An 18295-nucleotide genomic window follows, 5' to 3' on the forward strand; every position below is an offset into this window, starting at 1 on the left:
CATATATATATTTTTCTACCAATATAATATAGGCATATACGTGTGCGAATTTTGTGCGACAATGCTGACAATTTTAGTGTGACTATGCTGTCAATTTATTTTAGGAGAACTTACGCCCGCGGATATATTGGACATATTGGCTTTTCGACTTTTTGATACATATAATATTATTCATGTATTTTTTTATTGAATAACGCATAACGATTGTGTATGGCTTTTATATTTAAAATAATTATTTGTACTAAAAGCTTTTAATTAATTAAATTAAATACCATTGCATTTATCGGAAACAATTGGTTTTATCCAAAATCTGTAATACGAAGGAACTTTTCATTATGATTTGATTGCTTTTTTTTTTTATCTAATCTAGGTCACTTAAATATTTGAGTTACTGCTGAGTGGGTCTATTTGAAATGGGTCAGTTCGCAATGCTTTGTTAAATCGTTATATTTGCTATATGTAGTATAACAGTAGTATTATAAGTATTATTTAAATTATAAACTTGCAAAAAATTTTAAATTTAATAAATATAATTTTTTATATCAAAATTTGTATTTTGCCAAATATTGTATTTTATAATATTTTATTATGATTATACAAAGTTATAAGTATATAAACATACATTGTAAAATTTTTAAACAAAATATCAATTCAATTTTGATGTTTACATTCAGTATAAATATTTTTATTTTATGTTAGTTATGCATACATGCTTCAATATATATAAATATACATATAAGTAAATATATATTTATTTATATTTGTAGTATATACATCTTGCATTTATTTCATCTTTACGTTCCGACTTTAAGTATCGAAGCATAACGCAATTTCACACATGCATTTGTTTATATAACAAATGTATTTTATGTGCTGTTTTGCATGGCATACCGCTATATTTCAGAGTTTAGTGCCTGTTTACCTTAAAAGCTATAACGTGACTTGACGCGTAATTTTCCGCAATACGCGGATTACGTAACTCAGTTTACCAGGCGGGGATGCGAGATTCGCTGCAGATTCTGGGATTCGGATACGCAGATTTGCTCCCTTCGAGAGCTTGGTACATCGAGAAAACTGCTCTCGTAGGCCTGAAAGTGAGGTTCTTACCCGGTGCGAATTTAATCAAGACGTCTCGAATAGGCTGGATAGCGAAAGTTTAATCAGGCACCTAGCCAGCTGCCATTCGATGGGCGCGTTTCGCTTACCGTCGGCGTTATTTTCGCAAATTACTTAACTCCTGCTCCATTTGGGAGATGGGACTGATTACCTGCTCGTCATTACGCAACTTCAGCTAAATCGCCAGCAATCAGAGATTTAATCAAAGGGGAAAACCATGAGTGGATTCTACACAATATATCATGCCGCACCGCATAAGAGGACACAGATCTCCATCTGCTTTAGATAGTGCTTACGCTTGTTCTCATTAAACATCGAGTTGCATTACAACACAATAGCGAGGATCTTAACTGCGTGCGATAACATTTAGTGCACATCGTCGCAGATATAACTCACTTGCTCCAATTTATGACTTGACTATGTTTCGATAACAAGCATTCTATTAATTATGGTAATATTGTTGTAATTTCTGTTATTTCATTCCATATTTGGATTAGTTTTACACACTCAAAACAAATTTATTAAATTTTAATTAACATTTCTTTGAATAGTCCTAGAATATTCACTTACGATAAATAAATATTTAGATAAATGAAAAAAATAAAAGTTGAAGATACACAAACTAATGATTCTTATATCTAATAAATATGTGTTTACATTTAGTAAATATTCCAATAGGACTATTTAAAGAAATATTTATTAAAATTCAGTAAATTTTTTTCAGTGTATTTATTGCATTATGATATTACGTAACAAATAATCTTTATTGTAACAAACGAATAAATTTTAAAATTCTAATGGGATTTCAAATAGAGAATAATTACATTCTGATAATACATTACATATTCTGATAATACATACTGATCTCATTTAATTTTCCTTAAAAAATAAATAAAGATATAAATGTAACTATTTTTATCATAGATAAAAAATTACAGAGGAAGGGGAATTAGCACAAGAGGAAGATCATCTTAAGAAAAATGTAAGAATAATAGACTAAAGAAAACGTGAGAGAAAAGAACAATCTGAAAATCAGTGGAATGAGAAATAACCACTGAAACTTACAAGCTCGAGAACGAATAAAAATATATATGAGAGTAATTGAAGAAAAATAATATTTATGAAGAAGAACTATAAGGAACAGCAATTGAATGTGAATAACGGAAAATTTTGAGAAATGTGAAATATAATTTAATATTTAATATTTAAACTAAATACTTATAATTTGTGGTCAATTTTCAATGTACCTATATATTTGCTGTTAACATTGCTGTAAGCGAGACCATACATTTGTCGTAAAAATATCCGTAGTTAAAATTTTTGAGATTAAAAATAAAATTAGAAATAATCAAACGATTATAAAAATTCGAATTCGTTTTTTGGATTCCTTCTATTTATATAGAAACTTTTGTTAAAAGTAGTACCATCAGCGAAAGGACCGTCAATTAGACGTCGAATTAATGTCGACATCATCGTATTGATGTCGATTCGATGAGTCATTTCTCACTGGGATGCGTTAAAATGCAAACGAGGATTCCAGCAACTACAAGTTGCACAGCGTATCACAAAATGATGCTGCGAACGCAATTCATGTATACTATCTCCTACCTGCGTATTCATGGATTTTGTAAAGCCATTCATCTTTGAATTTATTATGATGATTTGAATTTCATTCAATTAATTAACTACATGAACACAAAGAGAATATCTTTCTCGATTAATGTATCTTCTTCTGTCCGTTAAATCGGACAAAGGAACGTATAATTTTTCGAGAGCACGATTCCGAGAGGGGATGAATCAGCGACAGCTTTATCGAAGTTCGTTTAAAACCACATCGGAATAATTTGCCGCGTATAATGTAATATTGCCGTTGCGATCTATTACGATAATTACAATCGTAATAGATCGTAATCGTGCGAGGTAGGGATCGTTTGCTTTATTAATGAGGAATTCTGTCGTATAAAACGATTAAAGAGAAAATATGACTTGTATAAGTTAAACGCGCGCGAAGCTGACTCCACGGAAATTGAATTAATATGTGGCGACTATTCCCTACAATTTTTACGAGCTCCCTATTTATTTCTTCACGTCGCGATTTCATCGCGTACGAATATGCGACATGATAAAGAATTCTCAGCGGTGGCTGAAACAGCTTTAATTAAAAGCGAACAAGATGTAAGCACACAAAATGAAAATCCGCTTGTTTTGTCGTCTTCCATCTCATTGCCAGTGAAATTCGCACATCATTTCCTTTAACGACGACGATCTTGAGAACATAATGTAAAGCGAACTAAACCGCGATTTTTGCGTTCCGACTTATGTATTGCTGCTATCTTTCGTTTTTTTATTATCAAGTTAGTCACAATGACGTGGAAGTCGCGTTTTATAAGCAAAACAAATTAATTCAAAAATATATAATATGGTTAAAAATTGATTCTGAATGTACGCTTTATGATAAGACTAGATTATTAATTTAGACTTATTTTGACACACTTTAAAAATATACTACAAGATAAAAGAAAATAATAGGTTACCTTATCTATAATGTTAAAACGATCTGAAATAAAACAATCAAATCCATGGTTTTAGATTAAAATTTAATGTAAGTATATATTAAAAAATAATGAGTAAATTATATTAATTAATTTGACTAATTCTAATATACAGCTTTCCTATTTCTCTTTTTTTCTTTCTTTCAATCAATATTTTCAGGCAATTTTCTTAACCCTGGATTACAGCAACAATCGTTTCTATCCGAAGCAAAAATTTTAGATATTTGATGATCGATATTATATTTTAAACTATAGATAAAACAAATTTTGAACTTTTCCTATTAATTATCGAAAGCGAAAGTTTATTTACATTTTGTACTACAAGTGCTTTAAAATTTAAGTATAGTTTTCATAGTTTTAGTTGAGGATTAATCAATTGTGACAAGTAAACGTGTAATGAATTTGCTTTATTGGCTTATGATAGTATTAGTCTTAATTGAACCACCATTATATTGATACATCATGTATTTACATATCATTTCATGTAAACATAATATATACGCCAACACATTATCTTTAAACATAGTATTGTTCACGATCACAAATGATATCGCCACTTAACAATTACTAACCCCCATACAAACTCATCTATGCGGGCGGTTAATCGCAAATTCCTTTTGCATTGGTACACCCTGAATAGACGAACTCTCTTCTGGGGTTCTCGACTTGACCACTTGCGGGTATGTGGCACGCGCGGGATCTCTGAAGGAACACGTTCAAGCAGGATTGCTTTCATGTAGCGTCGTATAGAATTACAAAGGCTTTGATCCTTCACTTCGGCAAAGTGCTGCGGGCTATTATTGCCTTAAGTGCCGAAGTCAGAGACATACGCGGTTATCTCATTGATGAGAAAAATCGATCATGTTAAATGCTCGAAGATTGGCGTTATACGCTCATGTATCATCATGTAATATCAAATTTTTTGATGCCTCTATTCCTAATGTATGAATAAAAATTTTTCTAAAGAATCGCAACTTTGAATGATATGATAAAGTAGAAATAAAAGCAATTTTTCTTGTACTTTGAAAGATTGTTGGATTATTGTTGGATATCGGTAACTATATTTAGCTCTGAGATATTTATAATCGATTCTTATATTTAACCATCAAAGTCATAAACTAATTATGGAGCTGTATTATTATAGCATCTCAAGACAAATTTTAAGACGGTCTTAAAATAAGAACGATCTATAAATACCGACCTAAGAATAATTTTGACAAATTATTCAGTAAAAATAAAAATATTATATTAATAAAACAGTTAGGTATGTAAATTTTGTAAAATTAAATCTTCACATTTTAAGAGAAATTACACTGCTTCTCTCGATTGTCAACTCATAAGAGGATATAATTTGTGATATTAAACTCTATTTACAATGACATCAAATACGTATTATTCATATAATTTATACGAATAACACTAGCATGCCTGTGTTATATACGTATAATTATTTATATTACTTCGACGGATGTTCACATTAATACAACGAATGACTTAGCCGTTCATTACGAGTAACAAGATTAAAAGTGTAATTGATCACACGCTCATTGACCGAATAAATTTTCGTTGATAATCTCGCGAGACAACGTTACGAGAAATAAATCACAGTGCGACAGTTTGCAGCACGTGTAATACAATTTTTCGCGCCGCACGAGGCGATAAGGACGATAAATGCGCTGATATATATTAGAAACATGCGTATTACCGTGTTGAAACGCGTGAAAGGGAAATTACGCATGATACATCAAGTCATATAAAATTCTAATCTCGATCATTAATAACCATGGATAGAGCAGTGCTAGCACAGGCTGTCGCAACGTGTTTACGAAGCTATTTATCTTTCTCGCGCACTAATCATGGCTGGAGTAATTGTGGCTTGATTTTGCCATTAATGAGAAACTGGTTATTGACGCAAGTAGGTACTGGTCATTCCGATAATTTCGCGCTATTTCGCACGAAATAGCAATTTATTGATAAATCCATAGAGATTTCAGGATCTTCGTACAGATAATTAATATACTATATATATGTATATATATATTTTTATAAATTATTAACATATACATATTAATAATTTATAAATTTCAGTAACAGGATTTTTATGAATTGGAATATTATTAGGTGTTGGAATTAATTCGTAGCGTTTTACAAGTGATGGGAAGTACTTTCATTAATGTATTTTTTAATGCTCATGTGAAATAAATAACATTCTTTCATTAAAAAACGCTACGAATTAATTCCAACACCTAATAATTCAGACTCAAAGCTTGCAAGAAAAAAAATATAATAAATGTAATAAATAAATAAATTCTATGTTTCTTTGTTGATGTATTTCGTAATTAAATAAATTTTCTTTCTGTAACATAAAATATTAGTTCATTACTTGATGAAACAAAGAAATAAGTAATCTTTCCAGAATGTGTAAATGTATAATATTTTTCCGAAGATAGATATGTTTTAAATTTTTTTAAATATTATATGTCGCGCTCGTACACAGTTAGTTATTTTCAACATATATATGGAATGTATATGTGTTACTTGTTATAATCGATAAGTAACTGTGAAACGGAACAACTGCGATTAATAGCACGAAATGCATGAAACGTCGGCTACATTTCTATGAGTTGATCGATATAACATTGCATGAATGTTCAGTGCGTTTGAAAGCATCAATGACTTGTTGCATTACAACAAGCTTTGAGTCTGTACAAAATACATATATAAACAACATATTTTGAATAAAATATGAATAAAATATTTTTTGTATATGCTCATCAATACAAAGCGTTAATACAAACAAGCGATGCAGATATGACATCACTCACTCCCGATAAAATCGGGAAATAAAATAATAAAAGGTTTAACGTAACGCACTGAGTAAAATGTCAGGTTAAAAATGGACGGGCCAGAAGATTTTGATTATATTAATTAGAATTTCGGTTATCTCAATTAGAATTCTAGTAGATTTAATCAGAAAATTCTGATTGTCCATTTTCAATCAGAATTTCAATTAATCCAACCAGACATTTTTCTCACGCATCTTTAGAGATGACTAATCAAGAGCTGAAAGGCTACTTTAGAAAAGTTAGTTGCACGGTCAAGTTCATTGAAGAACGTTAGTTGCGTATCGCCTAAGCACATGTAGAACATTGTTCAGGACGAAGAACTTGATTTCGCTCGATCAACAGGTCTTAAGATCGCGACAAGTGCCGCTTTACACACAGAGCAAAGGTGTTGCGCTTGAGCAAGCAAGCGTGACAAGTGCAAGTGTATTAGAGTCTCGAACTTTGATTTACGTAGCAGCACTAGCAACCCGTGAAGGATCGTTGACAGCACGCCGATGTATTAATTATTCGCAGGAACACGTGGCTAGCTATCGCGTTAATAAACTTATATATGAAATCTATATGATAAAATATTCCGTTCTATTATTTTCCAGGGTGTACAAAAAAAATTATTCCGTATTTATATGGTGGATAGTACACATCATACTGGATAAAAAAGCCTTAGTGAGTTAGTGACTAAAGTCTTAGTAGTTGACATAGGTTAAAAATTCATTTCAAGTTGAATATTTAAGATATAAATAATTTTGTTAGTATCACTGATTTATTCGCATTCTACATGTCGAATGCGACGTGAAGATTTACCTCAGTGTTTGCAAACCACGTTCTGAATATTCTGATTTAATTTCCATACATTTAATTTCCATAATGAAAAATTTCATCAGAGAATCAGTGAGTTGACATCAACCAGTCGATTATGATTCGGATGAGCATTATTATTAGGGAGATCACTTTATATATTGTAATTCTCCCAAATAGATAGTGCTGAATGGTTTTTTTAACATCCTATATAAAGAGAATTTGTTTTATTTGAATATTTGTTATCATTTAATAAAAAAAAAAGCATTATAATTGCATTGGAATATATATGAAAAGGAAATTATACTATCTAATATCCCAATAAAGAAAACCTTTCTCATCGATTCGTGTTTTAATTAAGAAAAATATTAGTTTCAAATTGATGAGAAAATTCATAAATGAGAGAAAAAAAATTGTACTAAAGATTTACATAAGTCAATATTGATTAATATATCAATATTTGAATAAAATAATTTGAATACGATAATAAATAAAAGATAAATTGTTAAGAATAAAATTCTTTTACGTGAGACTTATATCATTTGCTAGTTTTTATAAGCGTGCAATAAAAAGTCATAAATCAGAGAAATAATCAACATTTTGATACGCTTAAATTGCGTATTTAATAACATTTCAGCAAGTGAGAAGATCATCTATGGTGATACGAGTGTTATCTTAATTGTCGATTATTTGAGAGCTTTGTTACCGTAATGGAAACAACACTCGATACGCCTTTTCGCGCGCCGTGTGAGTTTGTGAGTAATTAAGTACAGGAATGAAGATTGATTAACTACGCGAGGATGCTCGTTAAGATCTCATCGCTTTTGTATCGCAAACTTGTCGAAAATTCTCCTCTCTCTGTCCGTGTTTTTGTTACCGTTTAGGACTGTTAACGTTTGATCGAGCGTAAAAATGACCTAAAAAAATTATCATTAACGATAAATATACCTAACGATTCTACACTCAATTACTAATCCAAAGCTTTCTTTAGGTGTTACTAAAATAAAATCTTTGTCTTATAAAAAACACTTAACATTCCCTTATGTAATCTTTTAATTATGTATTTTTATTAACAATTGTCGGTTTATTCAAGCAAATATAAATTTGATAAATTTGCAACATTCGACACATATAGCAGAAGAAAATAGTAGTATCCATGAGTGTTGCGTATACAGTTTAATCTCCACAGAAATAAGATAAGAGAAGAATTATTCAGTGATTGTGTACATCTTAGTAATTTGTAAAGCAGTACTCGCGGTCGGGAAATTAATTCGGGCGCGCTCTCAACGGGCGGTACGTGACAAAACGTAAAAATTAAAAGCTTCATAGTCGCCGGGCATTCTGTGCCCGAGATTAATCGCCGAACACTCGGCACGGTGCTTCTAGACGAGGCAGAACTCTAAACCACCCCGACTGCGACCGCGATATCTCGCGCAAAGGGCGGACAGAATTACGTTAGCCTTATCGTTAGCCGTTAACCCACGTGCCCGTTTCCGAGTGATACGTACAGTACGCCGTTGAAATTGCACTGGGAGAAAAATAGCCCGGGGAAATTCCGCGATGTTAGCATGTCGTACAACGTCAGGCTACGGTCGCCCGTCGGGATAAGTATCCCAAGCGAATGAGAAATTTCCGTGGGAATTTTAATTGAGCTTCTGACGACTGGGGCGCAATAAGCGCTGGAAAGCGAGCTGCTTCCGACTCGTGATCTCGTCCAGCGCGACCTCGTCGTCTGCACCCGAGAGTAAAAACTTCGCTTCTTGTTGGAATTCACGTAATCCACGTAAATACATTTTTACGAACTCATCACCGACGTTTACTATTGTTTTTTATTCGAGAGTTTTTACTCGTCTTGTCTTTTGTTTGATTTCAGTGAACCTAAAGGATATTTTAATTTTTTATATTTTTCCATTGGTCGTTATTATTATCGTGGAACCATATTAAAATAATTTAATATGTATCCTTCAATTATCTTTATTAATAATTTTTCTCTTTCTCTTTTCTCGAAATAAATTTTTTGAAATAAATAGAACTTTAAATTTAAATTATATTAAAATTAAAGTTTTGTATTTTTTGACTAATTAATAATTAAGATCGTCTCAATCTATTTAGAACTACAAAAAATAAATTTTTGTTAAATTATCTAAAAGTTTAAATAGATGTAGTCTGAAAATAATTTTATTGGACACTAAATAAATATGTAGGACACTTAAGCTTGATGAACGATACTGCAAAAAGTTTTGACATTCTAACAACCAGTTTCAGCGTCCTATATAATTATTTTGATAGCCCAACAAAATTATTTTCAGATCTGTATCTAGCTAAATTTTTAGACACTTCAGCAAAATCGTTCTTTCCATTTAGCATTGTAATTTGTTAGCTTTATGATAATGATGTGTCATTATAATATGATATATCATTCGTATTCATTTATTAGTCATTAACTTATTATTTCTTTTTTACAACAATATAAATTTCTAATTTATTTATCTCAGCGTATTTGCAATGTGTGTAACGGAATCGTCGCTCATGTTTGAGGAATGAATCCTCGAGAACCGACAGCGCGGGATAGCCTACTGACGAAAGAGTCGTCTACTGACCACCTTTCCTCTCCACTGTCAGCAAACGCGTCAAGTGTAAATTGCAGTAGATTCAACCGATCTAGGTCAGATCCTTCGTGCACGACTTGTCGGAACTGCGACCGAGCGCTTCGCGATTAAACGAATCCGCGAATGTGGGAGACTCAGGTTTCCCTCTGAACAGGTTTCCCTTTGCGAGGAAGGTCTTCTTTCTCTCAGCTTCGGAAGCCCCTTATCGCTTCCTGAAATCATACCTGCGTCGGGATCGAGCTTCTTGATTTACGATCTGGGGATACGAAACTGCACACATCGCAGCTTTTACAACTCCACATATACGATTGATCTTTTCATACAACGCGCAATACTTTGCTCGCCAAACTGTTTCGATTCGCGGAATTTTGACGAGGGGATGATTTCGTGCGATACACGATTTAATGAATGGGTTGGAACAACACGCGAAATTCAAAGAAAGTTATCACGAGCAAATTGTACGGTTGCAATTAGAATTATAATTAATCTTTAACTGATACGGGGAAAAGGAGAAAAAGAATCACGCACGTCATGCTACAAGAACGAGATCATTGACATTTCTAAATTTTAAAGTGGGAATGTAGCATTAATAAAATATATCATGCAAATTAAGAAATGAGCACAGTGTTATAGATATTAAAAATAAATTAATAGTTTATTCATACAACATATTTTAAGAATAAAAACGATTCATAGACGAAAAGAATAGTTTTGCTGAAGCATCTAAAAATTTAACTAGATACACACAGATCTGAAAATAATTTTGTTTGGAGCTTCAAAATAATTATGTAGGACATTCAAATTGATTGCTAGAATGTTAAAGTTTTTGTAGCATTGTCACTAACGCTTATCATTCTACATAATTATTTTGATGGTCCAACAAAATTCAAATATGTATCAAACTAAATTTTTAGATAGTTAACCAAACCGTTCTTTTCAAGTATTCATTAAATTTGTTCAACTAATATAAAGAAATAATTTAACAACATATAATTACATAATCGATAAATGTTAACCCAATAAAATTCAAATTTATACCAAAACGTTAAAGTAATTAGGTTCTTATATAAAAATCGCAAAGATTAACAATAAGACCATATCAAAAACTGGTCATATATAAGTGATCGAATAAAATTAAAAAAAAACGGCAAAAATGTCTTAAACATTGGATATCATTTATTATACTTTTCACAGATTCTCTGATTAATTTGAAGTGTTAGAGATATTGCCTGCAGAGAAGTGTCTATTTGATGAATGTAATTATCATAAATACCCCAGTACAGTTAAGGGTTGCATTACAATAATTAGATATCCCATTAAATTGATTGCTCATAAATGGCAAAGTACATCTCTCAATATGCGCGATGGAAACGCCAATTAGTTTAATCGAGTCTCATTCACCTTCTGACGCATATCACGTGCGGAACGAAAGCATAATACAACTGGCGACGCGACGTTTACAAATGTTATACCGGTTATACCTGAAATCGCAAATTGTAGTATGTGCTAAATTATTTATGCTGACATGTCGGCTAGCTACAATGCTCGCACACCATCAATCGCTCAATTCTCACGTTAATGAGTTTGAACTTCAATTTATTTATTACTTCTGTCATATTATTTTCGTACATTGAAAACTTGGTTGCACGAAGATATAACGAGTGGCACGTTCAATTTATTATTCGTAGGTAATAAATTACTTGGGAATGACATCTAATGTACTTGCGATGTAATCTTCTTCAATTTTCAAGATGGAGATAAAAAACAATTTAATGCTTTCTCCGTGCGTATAAGACGCGCAGCAGCGGGACGTTCTCCATGGCGATATCATGTCGTTGTTTCACGGTTCTGGTTTAGTTGATTATTGTTATATGCATACATAACATCTCATTCGACTTGCCATGCCTTGAAGTGCTTCCACTTCAGACAGCAACAATAGTATGGAGAAATATGCAGAGAGCTAGCACGATGCGATAACGATACATTTAATCGTTTGATGTGGAGAGATACGAGACCATTTGCTTATGTATGCGCGCTCATAATTGAACACATTTATATTCGCTAAAGAATAGCGGACTCGCGATCGCACACTCATCGTTCTCATCATCGAAACAGCCGTTTGTGTCGTTTCAAAGGGATATCGAACCGGGCTAATAGTGGAGCTCTTTAGTACGTACATCCGCAGAATTTCTTCACAAAGAAAATCCAATTAGCGGTGCGTATGGCGAGCATTGGCGGCTGTATTTCCCTTCACGTTCATTATCATAGCCGTAGTCCATTAATCGGGTTATCAAATGTGGCGAGGTCGATCGTTAATGTCTATCCTACCTTATTGGACGCTGCTATAAATCCCACCGATCAAATTATATGTCGCGGGTAATGAGCATTTACGATAATAATATATTATAGTAATACTTATATTATTAATCCGTGCGTTATATTGTATAAACGGTAGCTTGTTAATCGCATGGTCGCATTTACGTTCAGTTGTTGCACCAGATTTATCATATTATAGTTACATAGCGCCGCTTGTTATTCCAAATAGATGAATCGCATGGATATTTTCGCATGTATATGTGATACCGTATGATCCACTACACTTTAGCGAATATGCTAATCATCGGCGCTAATCGGGCGGCCTGCTGCAGAATTAAAGCAAAAACCAGTTACGCATGAATTTAATATTAATATCGCGTTTCGCGTATCGTGCGCAACGATGAGAGAAGGTAAAGAGAATTTTTCACGGATATATCAACCCGACATTTCTTATCGTCACGACAAAGAAGGCGGAGAGACGTTTCCATCGAGCGCCAGCTAACTTCCGGTTGGCTCTCTTTCGTGAAAGCCGCGTATCTCGCGTTTTAAACTGCAGTAAAGAAAAAAATTCTGTGTCAGCTTGAGCTTAACGTCAGTGTCGCTCTTTAAATATAAAATGCGAATTGTTATAAAGCACGCAAGTCTTTGTCTCTTAACTCTTTCCTTGATAATTCATAAACTAGACAGATAAATTAACTAGAAGATTAATCGTCGAAAATTATTACATTATAGTAAAAAAAAATTTAAACTTTTCGACAAATCACCATTGTGTATTTTATTTCATTTACTATTCATTTTGTCGCTATTATATTTCAAGCGCAACAGACAGCAATAAAATCTTATGTGAAATGGAGAATTGCGCTTAAGAATTGCTTTTTATTCGAGCAGCCGCGTCTTTTATAGAACTCCTGTTTTTCGATCGAACCGGATAATCTCGAAAAGAAGCGCATCGTCTCACCAATATTGATTTAAGAATAATAAGATGAATGATAAGAGAAATTCAGAAAGAAATAAAAAATGATTCTCGTTTATAAGTAATTAATTAATAAATTGACTTATATAAGAATTAAAAAATATTACACAAAAAAATGTGGCAATGCAACTCCAATAAATCTTTTGAAAAAAATATTCGAAGCAAAAAACTAACGTAATACTCTTATGCACAATCAATATTTACTCTTTCAAAAAATATTGCAGCACAAGAGCAGCACGCAAATACAATACACGCACCGTTGTTATATTTAACAAAATAAATTTAATAATATTAGTATAACTTTTAGTAACGTGCAACTTTCTCGCAAATTATTAATGGTATTGAATATAATATTTATAATTCATTTTATATGTGGGATGTTAACAAACTTCAAAAATTGATAAGAATATAAATGCTTCAAAATGCGTTCTATAACAACAACTTTATACGAATGTAATTACAGTATTGATGATCATTTGCAGGTAGGCATACGCGTTGCGTAATTTAATTTAATTGCATAATTTATATCGCATCATGTGCAAATATAGATTCTTCGTAAATGTGAATATTATTAACGCACTTTTGTCTTCTAAATAATTATTGGCAATACTTTGAGAACAGATTTACATGATTTAATAAAAGTCCATAAGTATTCACAAACAAAAATAGATCCTCTCAACACGTTAGGTATCGATGTTGAGGAAAGCTCACGGTTGTAATACGTATTTCACAGGAAGAAGGAAGCCATTCGCGATGCCAGCTGAGAGGAAGGAAGCGATTTAATGCGATCTCTTGGATCATTTTTCAATGTATGCTACGCGAAGATGTGCTGTCTATTAATACGTAATCGGTTTTATGACATCGCGAGTCATCGTGAAACGCCATTTGGAACTCGCGTCGACTTTTGCAAAGGAATGCTCGTGCAGGTCTGTCAGTACAATTTTACATACTGTAAACAACACATATACGCAAGAAAATAGCACTAAAATAAATTCCTAAAAAAATTTATTCAAATAATTTTTGTTCATATTTTTAAAAAATTGTAATATTTTAATATTAATTTTTGTTCTATAATTATTTTGCCGTATTTTTATAGTGTTAAAAATTAATATTATAATGTAAAAATATATAGTAAAATGCAGGTACTTATATTAAAGAGAAATCTTTATAAAATTAAAATTAAAAATTATGTTTACAAATAATCTGATTTAAAATAAATATCTGTCTTTACTAGAAAAATGTCTATTACAGTCGAAGCTGGATCTTCATTGCTTTAAATAATTCAATCTTGAATTACTAATATATACTATGTATATACTTGCATATATACCATATTGAAGTCTTTTTAGAACTGCGCCGAATTATTTTTCCGGACTATAAACGCAATTAAAACTCTAGTAATCGCGAATTAAATTGACAAGCAATTTAATAATTTGATGCTAAATATGTTGAAACTGTTAATAAATTTATTGCACAGTTCTAAAAAGACTTCAATATGGTATATATATATATATAGGGATACATATATAGTGTATATTAATAATATTCAAGATTGAATTATTTAAAGCAATGAAGATTCAGCTTCGTCCGTAATAGGCATTTTTCTAGTATTGATTGTATTTCTCACATATGCGATCTAAAATAAAAATTCTTAATATTGTTTATATCTATCTTTAATATGTAAAATAATAAACATTAAAAATACAAACGATAAATAATTATAAATAATTTACTCTTATATATTTCAGAATTCTTAAAAATTGAAATGCGATTCTTTTAAAATCCAATTATATAAATGTGAGTTATTTATAATTGGATTTGAATTTTTTTATACTCATTAAAAATATTTTTTCATTTTTAAATCAGATTTTTAGTAAATATAATTTTAAGTTTTTATAGTCAAAAATCTATCTTTAATGTAAGTATCTAGTTATTTTTGCTTCTATTTATATTATTAGGTGTTGGAATTAATTCGTAGCGTTTTACAAGTGATGGGAAGTACTTTCATTAATGTATTTTTTAATGCTCATGTGAAATAAATAACATTCTTTCATTAAAAAACGCTACGAATTAATTCCAACACCTAATAATTTATATATTTGTAAATATTGTTATAGTATTCAAAGTTTTAGTGGAAATTTTTTTTTTATATTTTTCTATTTATTTTGGTACCGTACAGATTAAAATGTACGTGAAGCTCACTAGTGCGCTTAATCTTATTACCACAGTTTGTTTGTTAGTTACTTCCTCGTTTATTAATAATAGCATGTTCTCTTCATACCATATTTATCTGACTGTCTCGGAAGTACATCTTCACATGGACATCTGCATAAGCAATCGGAACCGGAACCGGGCGCGGATGTGCACACGCGTGTATGCGCAGCGACGTGTATGCAGAACGTGCCGGTATAAAAGCTTAGAAAATACGCTGGTAAGTTGCAGTTCTCACCTAGCCGCCTCAAATATCGTAATGGTGAAGATGACTTTCAAGGTAGAGTGTCGAAACTCGTCGCGAAGGAAGGAAACGTGACGTGGATCAGAGAAAGTGCTCATTAAAGAATAGCTCCGCGACACAGAGACGAAACAGATAAAAAAAGAGATAAAAGGAGAGGGAAAGAAAAAAGAAAGCAGAAGGAGAGAGTGAAATATAAAGGGTTAAGAAGGGAATAAAGATGAAGAGCGGTGGATTCTAAATTGCCATTAATTACGCACGTATAATTGGCCCGATAATATGCGCTTGGAAGGAAGTAAATAATTCGACATCGGGAAGGTAGCTCAACGCGGTTTTCTCGGAGAGCTAAGCAATGTCGTGAATGTAAAATGGGATTAAAGTGTTCCTTGACATTAAGTCTACTCGATGTAATTAGTTCATTCAGCTGGATTGCCACGAGCGTAAGTTTTTGCAAAAGATATAGTGTACGTTTCACAAGAGAACAGGGTGTGCTCAAGAGATGGTAAGGATTCTGGGGTTGAACTTCATGAAAATTAAAAAGTGCACGCTGACTTCTAACAAACGTTTCTCTTTAATTGTATTAAGCGCTTCTTTTGTGCTCGGCTAATCTTGAAGTCTTCTCAACCTCAGAGGTCTTATGTTAGTTGTTTTATTATAGCTAAGAGCTTCTATTATTTTCTTACGTACATGTGTGTGTATACGAGTGAATACATTTTCTGCTTATATATTTTAACAAACTCGCGTTTTACTTCTATTGTAAGAAAAACTGATATTAAGAGCCACAAAAGCTTTTAAATTAAGTTATTATTCTGATAATGTAAATTTTGATGATTGTGCAAAATTGTTTATTAGATTAAATTTGTTTATTATATATGCTTTAAATTTTGGGCGAATTATAACATGTAACATATATAATTTTTTGATAATATTACATTAAATATACATGATATTGTGAAGTTTCTCATAACTCGACGAGTGCATGTAAAATCTTACATAGTACATTTTAACATGCACATATTCTATCTCTTTTCGCATATATTTTACTATATTCCTAACTTGAGCGTATACTTATATATGTAATAATGCAAACTGTACTTCTCCACGTGCACTTTACATATATAATTATTACGATAAAACAGTGTCTGCAAGTTGCATTAGTTTTGACAAAATTTACATAAAATAAAATAATAATTTATGCTTGTATCTTATCGCTTGTAACATAGTCAATATTTTCAATCAAGTATCAATTTTGAATAATTTACGATATATTGTGTTTATCATTTTACGTGCGTGTTCAATCTTGCTTGAAGATAATATAATAATCTGCTGATTACATCAATTTATAATTACAAGTTAAAAGATTTTAATATCAAGTGAAATACTTTAATTTTTAGTCGCGAAGGCTGATGAAGCGGAAAACAGTTTTACTGAAATATCTAAAAGTTTAGCTAGATATAAATCTGAAAATAATTCTGTTTGGACCACAATATTGTAATTATGCAGGACACTCAAGCGCCTCAAGCTAGTTGCTGAAACGTTAAAACTTGTTGCAGCATTGTCATCACGCTCAGGTTCCCTAAAAAAATTATTATGATGGTCCAACAAAATTATTTTCAGATCTGTATTCAGCACAATGTCAAGTCTTTTAACATAAAATCGTTCTTTTCATGTAATTAATGTTAATTAGAATTAATTTAATTAATCTATTAATTTTTAATTAATTATATAAAATGTATTACGCGGTTTATATTGAAAGAATGATTTTAAAGTATCTAAAAATAGATATAGATTTAAAAAAAGTATCTAAAAACTAGATACAGATTTAAAAGAATTTTGCTGGACCATCAAAATAATTATGTATTTTGATATTCTGATAATCAGCTTGAACGTTTTTTTACATAATTACTTTATACAAATTTGTACAGCTAAATTTTTAGATATTTCAGCAAACTCGTTCTTTTCGTGTACGAGCAAAGACGAAGAAACTTTCTCCGATGAATCGTACGTCCATTTCGCTCTTTCAATCGAGTCACTTCCATCGTATTGGTTTACGTTGGTTTGAACATTGACGACCGAGCTGTCAGGATCCCCGTAATTAAAAACGAGAGGTCGATGACTCGGCCATCGCTACTCGATGTCGATGTATATTGTAAATGTCTAGAGTTTCATCATGGGATCGAGTGAGTTTTGTATACACAAGCGACATCGATCGTATAGATCGTATAGATCACGGTTACATTTCCGTGCAATTTTGACTCATCCAACATATTTTATCAGCTTGAAATATTCCACCTTGTTTGACTGTTTATACAGATACATGAAAAAGGTATCTGACACTGGAACACATAAAAATGTTTAAATCATATCTTCCTTCGCTCGGCAATTCCTTCCCGTCAATCGATTTTATTCTGCAATAAAATTTTTTTCTAAAAGAAGCTTTTTTCCCCATAAATAAGAAAATCGCAATGGACCAGGAAAATTACGAAGACGAGTAAATATATCCAACGCTCATGTAAATGAACTATTCGGTTCATAACGCACGCTATTTACAATCATGATCGATAACTACCAGAGCATCGAAAGCCCCTTCCGCTGTGTCCAGAGGTGAGTCTCCGGACAACACGACACCATCGACA

At 31.8% G+C, this 18295-nt stretch overlaps 1 protein-coding gene across 3 annotated transcripts in view; it reads left to right on the plus strand.

Moving 5' to 3' along the window:
• The window catches only part of LOC105152735 (uncharacterized), a 111654-nt gene that overhangs the window by 90921 nt on the left and 2438 nt on the right, over nt 1-18295 (plus strand). Inside the window, exons 2-3 of one of the 3 annotated variants that reach the window (XM_087414819.1) lie at nt 13941-14133; nt 15473-15698. In XM_087414819.1, coding sequence (XP_087270945.1) covers nt 14063-14133; nt 15473-15698 — 297 coding nt within the window. In that variant the 5' untranslated portion in view covers nt 13941-14062. Of the gene's footprint in view, nt 1-13940; nt 14134-15207; nt 15699-18295 lie in introns of those variants that run through there. The other 2 variants (XM_087414820.1, XM_011067162.2) reach the window with 2 other exon arrangements.

Source organism: Acromyrmex echinatior, chromosome 16, assembly GCF_024713525.1.
Source record: "Acromyrmex echinatior isolate Ae372 chromosome 16, ASM2471352v2, whole genome shotgun sequence".
NCBI lineage: Eukaryota > Metazoa > Arthropoda > Insecta > Hymenoptera > Formicidae > Acromyrmex > Acromyrmex echinatior.